Source organism: Vulpes vulpes, chromosome 2, assembly GCF_048418805.1.
Source record: "Vulpes vulpes isolate BD-2025 chromosome 2, VulVul3, whole genome shotgun sequence".
Classification (NCBI taxonomy): Eukaryota; Metazoa; Chordata; class Mammalia; order Carnivora; family Canidae; genus Vulpes; species Vulpes vulpes.
Window position 1 is genome coordinate 83,380,574 of NC_132781.1, and position 14,568 is coordinate 83,395,141.

General features: G+C 47.9%; 1 protein-coding gene across 1 annotated transcript in view; it reads left to right on the forward strand.

Annotated features, from left to right (window-relative positions):
* Positions 1-3,168: 3,168 nt before the first annotated feature.
* The window catches only part of KCTD8 (potassium channel tetramerization domain containing 8), a 226,786-nt gene continuing 215,386 nt past the window's right edge, over positions 3,169-14,568 (forward strand). Inside the window, exon 1 of the mRNA XM_026016531.2 lies at positions 3,169-4,255. Coding sequence (XP_025872316.2) covers positions 3,301-4,255 — 955 coding nt within the window. The 5' untranslated portion in view covers positions 3,169-3,300. The remainder of the gene's footprint in view (positions 4,256-14,568) is intronic.

The following is a 14,568-nucleotide window of genomic DNA, read 5'->3' on the forward strand; positions in this document are numbered from 1 at the left end:
CAGCTGAGACCTCAGGGAAGAGATAGACAGGGGGAAAGGATTGGAGCGGGGGGGGGGGGGGGGGGGGGGGGGGAGGGTAGGAAAGGCAAGGCAAGCCTAGCACAAGGCAAGACAAAGCTGCAGATTTCAGTTTGGAGTTTCGTTGTGGGGTTTCCTTGTGGGAGGGAGCGGGAGTCACAGGAATACAGGCAGACAGGGGATTAAGGAGAACTGCTCAACCAACATCAAAGGAATTATGTTAAGAAGCAATCGTGATGCAACTCATTAAGAATTTCTTTTTTTTTTTTTTAAGATTTTATTTATTTTTTCATGAGAGACACACAGAGAGAGGCAGAGACCCAGGCAGAGGGAGAAGTAGGTTCCATGCAGGGAGCCCCATGTGGGACTCGATCCCGGGACCCCTGCCGTCACAGCCTGGGCCAAGAGCAGGCTCCAAACCACTGAGCCACCCAGGGATCCCCTAATTAAGAATTTCTAAGATGATTGATTTAGAGTATGAATTTTAACCATTTAACCTTATAAGCATATTTTCTGTAATTAAAAAAATTAAAATGGATATTAACCTGATGATACTGGAGTCCTCATAATCATAAATACATATGCATATGTATTATATGTCCGTTTCATTGTGATTCTACGGTCTGTACCATATTTATCATGAGGGATCTCTCCCTCATGATAAATGGGCTTCATTAGTAGTGGTTTGAGGCACTATTATTTATTCATCCATAAAGGTTATAAAGCTCCTATTAATTCATTTTCCAGGAACAATTATTTTAAATTCCAAATACTTTGCGCTGTTAGCTTTTAAATGAAGAAGGTGAAAATCAATTCTACTTCTTAATTAGATCAGTTTATAAATTTGGGGGGATGGGCAACAGGCTTGAACAAGAGGACTGCGTGGAGACGCAGGCTGTAAACCCAGTTTTGAGTCTCGGGGTTGGCAGATAATGTGATTTGTTCCTTCACTGGTGCACTAGGTTCTCTTAATCTCAGGTCACAAATTCAAAACTGAAGTGATATTTTCTGTAGGTGTGGCTTATAAGGATCAATGAATTAGGTATTATTTATAATGCTCTAAAGAATAATCTATTATGTATAAAAGTTTGAAGTTAGTACTATTATCTCAAATCCCATACTTTTTTTTTTTTTTGGTGGATTCAGAGAAGAAATCCTAAATCGGCATTTAGAACAAGAAAAAAAAATTAAATTCGCTCCATATTTTAACTATTAATGGATAGAGTTCATCTGTAATATTATAATTAGTGAAACAAACTACTTGGAGTCACAGTGTACAGTCTTTTCACTTTTGTATTTTATAGTCAGTGATTCTTTATGTTTTTTTTTTTTTTAATTGTATTTATTTATTCATGAGAGACACACAGAAAGAGAGGCAGAGACACAGGCAGAGGGAGAAGCAGGCGCCCTGCGGGGAGCCCGATGTGGGACTTGATCCCGGGCCTCCAGGATCAGGTCGGGACTGAAGGCAGGTGCTAAACCGCTGAGCCACCCAGGGATCCCCTCTTTATGTTTTTGAACACAAAAGGATGCCCCAGGTGGATAGCCACAGGAAGGGAGATGTGTCATTTGCACTGCTACCCTAACTCTTTGGGGGGCGGGGTGGGGTAAAGGGAGAGAGCATCTTAAGCAGCCTCCACACCCTGAGAGCCAGGTGTCCTGGGGCCAGGGCTGCATCCCAGCGTCCTGGGACCACGACCCAGGGGTCAGGCTCAGGTGTCCTGGGGCCGGGGCTGCATCTCAGCACCCTGGGACCACGACCCAGGGGTCAGGCTCAGGTGTCCTGGGGCCGGGGGTGCATCTCAGCACCCTGGGACCACGACCCAGGGGTCAGGGTCAGGTGTCCTGGGGCCGGGGGTGCATCTCAGCACCCTGGGACCACGACCCAGGGGTCAGGCTCTCAGCCTGACTCTGGAGTCCCACTTTCACCCAGCAGGCCACGGAGGCGCCTCTCTCCTGACCCTTCACCGACAGCAACGCTGCTCCTGCAGACTGCACCTGTGCTGCGCACGTACAGGTGGGGATTCCGGTGAGCTCCCATCCCGGTAGGACCGTCGCGGTTCCAAGGCTAATGGCACAAGCCACTCCTCTCGCCCTGCCCTGCGGAGTGAAAGGGAGACGGGGAGAGGTCAGCGCAGGGCGCTCACCGGTCCGCGCTGGGAGGTAGGAGCGGGACGCGGACTTCAGTTACCCCTTTTCCTCCGTAGACATTTTTTAAAGCATTTGCAATGTATCAAATAATGAAAAGATAAAAAAGAAAGGAAAACAGTGACATTACACGCAGCCCCTTATTAGTGCTGCGGACGGACATCGTCGGCTACACGCGGCGCCCCTCGCTGCAGGCGCGGCCGGCCCCCCCCCCCCCAGGCCCGCAGGGGCCCCTCGCCCCGCCAGGTGCGGGAAGCGCGGCGGGAGATGCGCGGAGTCTTGGACCGGAGAGCCCTGGGGCCCCGACGCCCCCAACCCCCCAATCCCTCCGCGGCCAAGGCAAGGGCGAGGGCGGAGGAGGGCGGATGGACGGATGGACGGATGGACGGATGCACGCCCGGAGGGCGAGGAGGCGGGAGCCGCGCCGTGCGAACCCGGGAGCGCAGGGGTCTCCGACGCTCCCCGCCCCGCCCCGCCCCCCCAATCCCTCCGCGGCCAAACTCCGGTCCCGGACGAGCAAGGGCGAAGGAGGAGGAAGAGCAGGAGGAGGACGGCTGGACCGATGCGCGCGGAGGGAGCGGGTGCGGGAGCCGCGCCGTCCGCTCCGCCCGCACCGCCGCGCAGGGGGCTCCCCGCAGCCCCCGCCCCCTAGCGGGAGCCCCGCGCCCGGCGGCCGGCGCGTATCCCTTTAAGTGACAGCTGTGGCTCGGGGCCCGGTCCCGAGTTGACGTCAGCGCCGCCTCCCGGGCTGCGGGGAGCGGGGAGCGGGGAGCGGGGAGCGGGGAGCGCCTCCGTCCGCGCCCGGGCTGCGCTGCGGCCCCTCCCCCCGCCCTCCCCGCGGGGAGCCGCGCGGCCGCCCACGAGCCGCTCGCACTTGCCCGCCGTCGCCCGGGAGCAGCGGCCGCTGCAGCCCCAGCTCCTGCTCCAGCCCCAGCTCCTGCTCCAGCTCCTCCAGCTCCTGCTCCTCCTGCGCCTCCTCCGCCTCCGCCCGCGCGCCGCTCCCCCGATGGAGCCCGAGCGCCGCCGCCGCCGCCGCCGCCGCCCCGAGCCCTGAGCGCGGACGCCGCGGCCCGAGCGAGCCCCGACGCGCGGGGCCGGGGAGCGGGAGGCGCCGGCCGGCGGGGGCAGCGGCGCATGGCCCTCCAGGACCCGGGCGAGGGCGGCGGCGGCGGCGGCGGCGGCGGCGGCGGCGCGGTGCTGCCCATCAGCGAGATGCTGGCGGCGCCCGCCGCCCCGGGGCCCCGCGCGCCGTCGCCCTTCCCCGAGGTGGTGGAGCTGAACGTGGGCGGCCAGGTGTACGTGACCCGGCACTCGACGCTGCTCAGCGTCCCGGACAGCACGCTGGCCTGCATGTTCGCGCCCGCCAGCCCCCGGGCCGGCGCCCGCCGCAGGGCCGAGCTGCCCCGGGACAGCCGCGCGCGCTTCTTCATCGACCGCGACGGCTTCCTGTTCAGGTACGTGCTGGACTACCTGCGCGACAAGCAGCTGGCGCTGCCCGAGCACTTCCCCGAGAAGGAGCGGCTGCTGCGCGAGGCCGAGTACTTCCAGCTGGCCGACCTGGCCAAGCTGCTGGCGCCCAAGGTCACCCGGCGGGGCTCGCTCCACGACGAGGGCTGCCAGAGCGACCTGGAGGACAGCGGCTCCCCGGGCAGCGGCGACGCGCTCCTGCCGCGGGGGGCGGGGGCGCCCTCGGGGGGCGGGGGCGGGGGCGCGGCGGGGGCGGCGGGGGCGGGCGGCCGGCGCTCGGGCTTCCTGACGCTCGGCTACCGCGGCTCCTCCGCCGCCGCGCGGGAGCTCCAGGCCGACGCCCGGTTCCGGCGCGTGGCGCGCATCCTGGTGTGCGGGCGCATCGCGCTGGCCAAGGAGGTGTTCGGGGACACGCTCAACGAGAGCCGCGACCCCGACCGGCCGCCGGAGAAGTACACGTCCCGCTTCTACCTCAAGTTCACCCACCTGGAGCAGGCGTTCGACCGCCTGTCCGAGGCCGGCTTCCACATGGTGGCGTGCAACTCCTCGGGCAGCGCCGCCGCCGCCAGCCAGTACCGCGACGACAAGGTCTGGAGCAGCTACACCGAGTACATCTTTTTCCGTAAGTTCTCTGCTCTTCCCACCTGCGGCGGCTCGCCCCCCCTCCCCCGGGCGGGTGTACTGGGCGGGGGGGGGGCGCGCTCAGGGCCCGGGCAGGTGTCCCGACGGGGCAGGTGTCCCCGGGCAGGGGCAGGGTCACTACGGGGGCGAAGGGCTTAGAGCCCGGGCTGGAGCCCTGATGGGGCAGGTGTCCCGGGGGGGGGCGGCTGGGTCACTACCGGGGATGAGGGGCTTAGAGCCCAGGCTGGAGCCCTGATGGGGCAGGTGTCCCGGAGGGCAGCTCGGTCACTACCGGGGCTCGGGGCTCGGAGCCCGGGCTGGAGCCCTGATGGGGCAGGTGTCCGGGGGGGGGGGGGTGTTGCTTACTCCGGGCCGAGGGGCTTTCCCTGTACGGTTGGTCACGCAGCGCACGCGTTGGACGGGCTCGAGCCCTGGGAGCTGCCTCGGGTCCCCGTGGTCCGCGGGTGGGGGTCGGGGTCGGGGGTCGCGAGCGTGCCCTCCCCAGCCGGTCCCTTCCTGAAGTTCTTGGTTTTGCCCCCGGGCGCCGGAGGGCGCGGGGGAGACGGGAGCGCGGCGCTGGGCTCGGGCGGGATGGGGGGGGGAGGAGCCGCGGGGAGCTCTGTGGGGCCCCCCCGGGCTGTCTGCAGGCGGTGCGGGGCTGGCGCGAGGGTCACCGCGGCAGGTGCTCCCGAGCGCCCCAGGCCCAGGCGGGCAGCGGCGGGCGGGACCCAGGTGCGCTCCCCCGGCGGCCCCGCACCGCGGCGGAGGGACCCGGAGCGCAGGTGCCTTCAGCCGCGCGGGGGCAGGTTAGGGACGGGCGCGTGTGCGCGCGGCTGTGCCGTTGTGCCCCCCCCCCGGGCACCTCAGGTGCAAAAGGGGGACCGAGCCCACTTTCCCGGGGCGCGGGGGGGGGCCGTGAGCTTCCGAAACCGGAGAATGAGCGTGAGGCTTTGGGAAGCGTTTGGCGCAGCGCTGCGTGCAGGGGCTCCCCGGGATCAGGGACTACGCCCGGTGTCCCTGGGGCTGGGGGCTGGGGCCTGGGGGGGGGGGGGGTGGCAGTCGGCGATGCTTGGAGGACGCGGGGCGGCCACCACCAGGGGGCTGTTAGGACAAGGGAAGAGCCCGCCGGGGTGGCGGCAGGAACAGCATGGGCAGCTCGCTTGTCGGCTTAGGGAGAGTCTCCTTGACAGTCTGGGGTAGAGACCAGCCTTCCTTGGGGCTGTTTCTTTTGGGAATTCACTCCCTGTTTGGAAACTGGACCGTTTCCTATTGCACTTCATGTAACTGGAGAAGTGGAAAGGATTTTTTATCGATCATCTATCTACTATCTATCTATCTATCATCTATCTATCTAATCTGTCAATCATCCATCAATCATCTATCATCTATCTAATCTGTCTAATCTATCATCTATCATCAATCATCTATATCTGTCATCTATCTGTTTATGCACAGGTGCAAGTTTGATATTGGAAGGTGCGCATTGGTATATCCTAGTAATCTGGGAGGTAGGATGACAAAGCCCCCACACGCTGGGCCTGACTGTTGGATGGGTCCTGTTTAATAGAGCCGGATTTCCCCTGAAAACCATTTCCCAGAGGAGCGGAGAAAGTGCCCATGGAAGTCGCAGAGAAGGACACGCTTGTCCTCCTTATATCAAAGTATTATTTGTTGCGCAGTGTAAAGTTTGCTGGAGAAGTTGCCTAAAGGGAGGTGATAGTTTATTGCTTACGTAAAGTTGGGATCTCTTCTATGTATATTAAGGAATTAAGACATGTGTTCTTTAGCGTCCCAGGTTACATTTTATCCTTTGTCAAGAATAGGACCCTTATTAACATTATGGCTCTTAAGCATTTATGTCATTCCAACGTGGGTATTTTCCCAGGCATCTTAGGATGAGATGAACTTTTGACTCTCTTACGGCTAGAGGGTTTTTGTTAGAAAAGATACGAGCATCAGTGCTCAGTGGTCAAGATTCTTGCATTTTGGGATCTTTCACAAGTGTTGGCCTCTCTTTGTTCCCTGGAGAGTTGTGGACTTGAACACGTTCATTGCTTTTTGCAGAGACCATAGGTTGTCTCCAGATTATGAAAACATCCCTTTAAAATAGTTTGTTGCAGTGGGAAAGTCATGCGATTTAACTATTTAGGTAATCTGAGATATTTGGAATTTAGGGTATTTAACTTCTGGAGCCAGAGGAAGTGTCAAACAAAACAAAATATCCATATTACAAGTAACTGTGTGCAGAGTGGTCACATAACTAACGAGTTCTGAGCTTCATTCATAAAAGTCCTAGGAATCTAAGCACCCCATAGCCTTCTTCACTGATTATTCTATGGGGGGGGGGGGATACACATTCCCAGGTTAAATAATGTTATGAAGTGTATTCTAGTCATCGACTAACCAAATGCAATATAAAACAAACCAATTTGTGATGTAAATTTATCTTGAATCCTATTGCATATGCACTTATTTTTTTGTTTTGTGTAGATTGTAGTATATTTTCACAGATTTTTTTTTTTTTTGCACAGGATTTCTTTTAATATTGGTGAATGAGCATACACTGTAAAATTTTTTATATTTCCATTCCCTTCAGCTTAGGTAATGATATAAGTATATGGAGTATAATATTTTTGTTTAGCAGTCTCTATGTAAAAAAAAGTGTTATTCATAAAAACAAAATTATTGGGTGAACTTATGTGCCGTGTTTTAAAAGGCAGAAAGGGATCTTCTTATTTTTTATTTCCCCTTTGACACAGTTTTTTCAACCAATATTTATTTTAGCGTATGACATGTATCACTCATTTTAACACTTTTTATAATTCAGGCTATGTGTGAAATTAGCAGCATGAAGCTGCTCTGCAAACTGTAGAATTGTAGTTTACACACTGGTCCATCAATTTTAGCTCCATCGATTATAGCTCCTCACTCCCTCTCCCCCTTGGCCCCTGAGTTTCTATACAGAGGGGAAGACAGCGGCGGATGGTTCAGTAATCCCAGACACTGCCAATTTACCAATTGTGTGATCCGGGTTAAATTATTTACTTCTTCTACGTCTCCATTCCTCTACCTGTATAGTGGGGGTTATTATAGTACCAGTGTTAGAGGATTTGAGAATACACGTAGAGTGCTTAGACCAGCGCTTGACATGTGGTAAAGGCTTAACAAATGTTAGAGGTTTCAATGAAGAGTCATATCACACAGAGTTTATTATTCTTCCCAATTTTAAATTTTAACTCTGTTATAAGTATAGTCAATTTAATTAATTAAAGTTAACCAGGAAATGGTTTTGCAATTAACTGATAGCAGAATAAAGTCTCAAAGGTTTGACAGGATCGGGTTAATAACAAGTTCGTCCTTAGAACTTGGATTTTCCAGGCCAAGTTCAAGCCACCTGGGTTTGCCAGTCATACTACAGTTAGGTTTTTTGGATCGACTCCAACAGAACTCTCTTCTGATTCAGGGCCAAGAAGTGTTTTAATGCTTTCTACCAGAACGTGAAAGTTTGGTAATATTTTCTGACAAACACTGAGCGAGATTCATGATCTCCTTAAGTGCTTGTACCCAAGTCATTGGGTTCCGATGCTCAAGGTTATATACAGGCTATTAAACATTAAATACCAACTTCATTTGGCTAGATGGACGCTTTTATCTATTCTCAGAGTTGACTCATTATTTCACCTAGTCCTTTAGGCTCCGCAACCTATACCAATGGTATTACCATTCCATACTCCCCCTTTAACACTGAAGATTGTCCTTTCTTGAAAGAAAGAGGAGTGGTTTTTGTGTTTTCTGGTTTTTTTGGGTGTGTGGGGGGGTGTCTGCTAGATGTGCTTGTGGCTATTTTCAGCTCCATCTGGAATACAAGATATTTTACGTTGGCATTTTGTACTACATGGACAATAAATGGTTATAGGCTTGGTATGTGCCATGCGGACTACTCAGAGTTAGGTCCTTTGTCCTCATCATCAGTGTGCTTACGCAGATATTTAAGCTCTTAAAGTGCTTCTGTTTTGCATTCCATGTGTTGGTCGAGTAATATTTGGTGTGAAAGTATACATTTCTCGAAGGTGCATTTGATTTTCTTTGTTTGGTATGCATACTTTCTGTCGTGGTATGTGAGAGTGCCAGAACTAGGAATTAATGCGATTACTGAACAGAGTTATGAATTCTCATTTGCATGGATTTTCATAACTACTCTTTCAAATCTATTTTGGGTTATTTGTGTTGGGTTGAAGTAGCTAGTTGAGTTGAAAATATTCAAATAGTCCTTCAGTCCTATGTGAGGAGGCCTGTGTAGCCAAAGCTTTCTAAAAAACATCTTTAAAAAGTCCCTCTATTTAGATGCATACCTTTAGAGTTTTAGATTGTTTTCTGGTCTAAACGCGGGTTCTACTTTTACCACCAAACATTGTATGGAAAAGAATTTTATTAATCGTTTTTAAAAAGGATGGTTCTTTTCCTCCTAAAGAGTTACTAGTTATTTTTACAAGTATAATGTGAAAATTTCTTTTGCAATCACGTGACTGAATGACTTCTGAGTCAGTGGAGGAGAAGCAAAAGGAGCGGATGACTTTTTAAACATCAACATCCTGATTTCATGCAAGTAGGTGAAATAATAAAGCAGACAGAAAATGACAAAAACCTTGGAGTGCAAGAAGTCTGGAGGCGGTGCTATGGCATCGGCTCCTGTTTAAGGGCATTAAGCTTTTATGTCTCACATAGTACTGTCTCCGAAGTCGATTTTTTTTTTTAAGTTATTTATTTACATGAGGGGCGGGGAGGGGCAGAGGAAAGGGAGAGAGGGAAATTCCAGGGGATTCCACGCTGAGCTCAGGGCCCCACACCAGGCTTGACCTCAAGACCCTGAGATCATGACCCAAGCTGAAATCAAAAGTCTGATGCTTAACCAGCTGAGCCACCCAGGTGCCCCAGACTTGATCTTTTTCTGTAGGGTCATGACGTCAGCTTCCTCTGCTACTCCCTACAGCTTCTTATCGGTCAGTCGTTACTCAGATTATGAAGCCGACAGACTGAATGATATAAGTTTTATTGGCAAAGTTCTTTTTCTTTTGTAGCTCAGATTGCCAGAACTCACAGTGTGTGTGTGTGTGTGTGTGTGTACACGCACACGCATGTGAGGGTATGCCTCAGTTTAAAAGAATCCCCTGGAAAAAAGAAAAATAATCTGCACGAAAATAAGCACCTATTATTATCTATTTTACTGTCACGAGGTATTAACCAGCATTAGTTAAAAAATCTGGAAATGACTCTCAGCCTGTCATTTGAAAGTAGCTCTTGTTTGATTATGAAAGTAATACGTGCATTTTTAAGAATTTTATAAAGGAAAATTAAAAAAAATCACCAACAGTAACTGCTGATAAAATCTTATTTTATTTTCTTCCAGTCTTTTTCCTATGCGCTATACAAATGGTTTACTATGCAAATGGTTTGTATGCGGTCTTTGTTTTGTTTTGCACATTTATTATACTTAATGACATTTCCCCGTGACATTAACATTTTTTATTGGCATCTTAGATAATACAAGTATAATACATGTCCTTTGCCACAGACGGTATTATATATTATAAATAAGTGTTGGTGTTAAATATTTCCCCTGTAAGCTTAGAAAATAGTTGATTCTTTTTCAAAATACAGAAAGTGTAATAAAAAGAACATTTACCGTGACCTAATTTTGTGATGTATTTTACACTACTTATTTACTTCTCATAACATTCCTTGACCTTGGTTCCCTGCCACTCCTGTTAGGAAACTATGATTTGAAAAGGTTACGTAACATCCGTGCGTCGTAGACCTATATGGGACTGAGATGGAGTTTGAGTAGTTCTTTCTTCAAAGCCCTTCCTCCTAAACATAAAAATTATACCTGTTTCATGCAGTCAATTTGACAAGTATATTTCATTGTCTACTGAGTACTTACAACTTAGCTCTATAAGCAAACAAAGAAGGTAGTGTGAACTATATCTGAATCAAATATTTCTACGTTAAATTTCCATAAGAATATAGTAAATGAATATTTTTTGTCTTTGCTTGATAAAGGGTTAATTTTTATTGAATAAGGCTACCATATTTATGAATGTTTTTTAAACTAAAGAAAACAAACCATTTGACTCAATTTAGCACTTTTTGGGGGGAACAAGTAGTATTTATAGGTTAAACCGGCTTGAATTTAGACAGTGCTATGGTAGTCAGTCACATACTCCTTTTTTCTTTTTCTTTCTTTTTTTTTTTTTTTAAGATTTTATTTATTTGAGAGAGAGAGAAAGCACAGAAGGAGAGGGAAGCAGGCTCCCCGCTGAGCAGAGAGCCCATGTGGGGCTTGATCCCAGGACCCTGAGATCATGACCTGAGCTGAAGGCAGACACTTAGGGACTGAGCCCCCCAGGCGCCCCACATACTCCTTCCCTATAGAAAATTCATTTTCACTTGCTGTGTGAGAGCTCATTTTATATGTCCTATTCTTAGAAGGTGGCATACCGAAGAGGCTATTTTAGTTGAAATCAATTTTGTTAATTACATATAGTCAATTGGTTCTGGATATTGGTTAATGACATTAAATTATATACTTAATATAATTAACTTCAAAACAGTATTAAATACCAGCTGGGTATTGAGATTGACTTTTGGTATTTCTGAAGCCTTACTGTGGGAATATGTATATATACGTAAATAATATGTCTTTTGTATTTAAATGTGTATCTGAAGGACTGGGAAAGTAGCATTTTAGGTTACCCTTCAGTTTACACTTACAGGTGTCATGCTTTAAACCCGCTTTTGAATGAACTTCAAGGTATTGGAGTGACCTGTCAGCATCCCACGGGACGTGCTGGTGGCTCTTCTAATCGAGTTCATTCTTTCATGAGTGAGAGGCTTTGCCGTCAGAGGTTTGGAAAGGAGTTCCCTAGAGAGGAGAACGACTTCATTCATTGGGTTTCAAAGTTACTCTAACAGGTTAAGTTACTTTGCAGGTCCTAAGGGTGATGGTGAACCTCCCTAGCTGCTGACTCGAATAGACCTGTCTCGTCCCTCTCCGTTGTAAACTTCCCATCATTCATTTTTGTGTGCGAGCGTCTCATGCAACCGAATGATCCTACAAGGCTAGGTGTATTTTGCACCTTCGAAATCAAAAGTAGATGGGGTATTTTATGCTGAGCTTGTATTACTTGCAAGTTTGTGTCCTAACTAACCCATTGGGTCTTCTTAAGTGTATTCCTTGGTATCAAAGTCATGCGACACTGGGTGGCCCTTGCGGTGGAGTCATTTTGCCCTCAGTCTCTCCGCTTGCCTAGGTGTGGGACCCTTACTACTGCATTCCTACAATATGTAATTTCCTTTCTCTCCCTTTATTCCTTTCTTGATAGATCTCATTTTCCCTAACTTTATTGAGACATCACTGACATGCAACGTTTAGAAAGTTTAAAGTATACATGTTGATTTAAAATTTTTTTTATATTTTACTTTTATTCATATCTATTTTCATTTATATTTTTTACATTACTTTTTTATATTTAAATTCAGTTTGCTAACATATAGTATAACACCCAGTGCTCATCCCATCAGGTGCCCTTCTCAGTGCCTGTCACGCAGTCACCCTGTCCCCCCTGCCCACCTCCCCTTGCACAACCCTCTGTCTGTTTCCCAGAATTAGGAGGCTCTCATGGTTTGTCTCCCTCTCTGATTTTCCCCACTCAGTTCCCCTCCTTTCCCTTATAGTCCCTCTCACTGTTTCTTATATTCCCCGTATGAGTGAAGCCATATGATGATACAGCATGTTGATTTGATGCATTTATGTATTGATGAGCACTATGGTGTTGGCCAGTGCCTCACTATCACATAATTACCATTTCCTTTTATGGGGTCAGAATGTTTAAGATCTACTTTAACAGTTTTCAAGTATATGATACGGTATTTATTGTTAACTATAATCACAGTGCTGTGGGTTAGGTTCCCAGAACTTAATCATCTGATGATTGGAAGCTTGTACCCTTTGACTGACATCTCCCCATTTCCCCCATCTGTCAGTGCTTGGTAACCACAGTTCTCTTCTGTTTCCACAAGCCTTGTTTCCTTAGATTCCATGGTCTAATTGGTATCATAAGGTATTTGTCTTTCTCCGTCTGACTTATTTCATTTAGCCTAATGCCCTCAAGGTGCCTCTGCGTTGCCACAAATGGCAGGATTTCTTCCTTTCTCTTGGCTAGATGATATTCGGCTCCGTATACACCATACCTGCTGCACCTGTTCATCTACTGACGGACACCTAGGTTGGGTCCATATCTTGGCTAGGGTGACTAGTGCTGCGATAAACACGGGCGTGCAGACATGGCTTCGAGGTCCTGTCTTCATTTCCTTTGACATGTGACAGTCTCGTTTCATGTTGATCTTCGGCATTTGTCCTCTCCTTGAAAACTGGCACCAAGTCTTTTGTGTTCTCAGCTCCCAGTGCAGTGGCTACTACACATTAAGCACCCAACAAATGTTACTTTTTTGGAAAAAACAGTGCGAATTAATGAATGAGCCAAAGATGTTGGCGGTTCCATGGAGGTAGTTACTGACTTGAGATTTAGTATCACTTTGGCTTATTGCGGGATTACCAGGCTGTACCCCCCCCCCCCCCAAGGGACGAGACCTATGACTAGGAATGAGAGAGATGTTGGATTTAAATGCTGATCTCAGTCAACTTTATGTAATTGTGAATTATGTTATTAGGTATGAATGTATTAGCAAGAGGCAAAGACCTGAGATGTTGTTTCGCAGGTTCCTATGGAGAATGAGAATAAGTAAAAATGTCAAGAAAAATAGGGGTGCAGATTAAAATAATGTCACAAACGAACTTGTTAGCCTTATGAACATATGCACAGAGGCCCACACTCATTTATTTATGTTTAGATGGTATGAAGGATGTTGGGCAAATGCTCCATGCTGCAACCTCTCTGCAACCATGTTGCTGAGGACTTGGTTTTCACAACATGTTAGATGTGGAGAGGCTGCTACCCTCCAGATGTAGTCAGGTCCTGCTGGGGTGAAATATAAGACCAGGGATTATCTGACTACACTGTTAGGTATTTGCAAAGGCGAGGACTTGGTTAACTATTTTGGAATCTCCACTCTTAGTTTTTAAAAGGAACCTTAAAATATGCCTAACAGGTATTAGTATTTTATGATTTGCAGTATTTTATACTTATATGCGTTGACCTTGTGTCAAGGTAGTTAACAATCATCACTCAGCTTTGCTGGCAGTAACAGCACATGCTTTATGATACTGGTGGACGCTCGTTATTTCAATGTTTATCCACCAAATTTAGTTCGATGCTTGTTCAGCAGTTAAACTTAGAATGTTATTTCTACCATATTGTAACCATTCTCATGATAAAATCTATTTCAAGGGGAGAAAGTTAAATACAACAGAAGACTATAAATTTAAAAACCATATAATATTGACTTCTTGTCACCAGAAGAGTGGGTGATTTGACCATTCAGTTGTGTTACTTCCATTTCTTTCACGAGTTAAAATAACCAAACCTTGAGCATAGATGGGATTCACAATATATTGCTTTTTCTCATCATTTTGGATAGTTAGAAAGCTGTAGTTTCTGGCATAAGGAGGATAGGGAGAGCAGTAGTGTGTTTAGGGGGAGACAGTACCAGAATCTGCTGGTTCCCACTCCGAAGAAGTGAAAACCTTGAACACTATGAATAGTTCCCTACTTTTTGGTCAGATTCCCTGACAGATTCTGAATGGAGCTTTGAGATCTTGGGAAAATAAGTTAATCTCCCTCCGGAAGGGAAAGTGTGGGAAAATGATACTCATGGCTTTGTTATGAGGATTAAATGAAGAAACCAAATAAAAACACTTAGAAGAATATTAGGCACAAATTAAATGCTCAGTGTATGTTAGGATCTCAGATCACGTAACTAATCCCATTTCTGTACATTATTAATTCTCAGCTCCAGATTTCTTCTCTTTTCCTTTTTGAGTAAATTGATCACGGTACCTATTCAGATTGCTCTGAAAAGTTATCATCATCATCGTTAGTAAAATTTTTACAAAAATTATTGACCTACAAAGTATAAAACCAATGTCAGAATATCATTAAATTCATTCTAGTTGGTTCTTCTTTGCTTAGGAACAAAATTATACTTTTTTAAAAAAATTATTTTATTTTATTTTTTTTAAATTATACTTTTCTAGGTTTAGTGCTGGCCACTGGTCAGTTTGGACACAATTTACAAGAATGCTGGCATTCGCTGGTTATTGTCTCAAACTATGGTCTGTATTTAGGTAAAGCACCT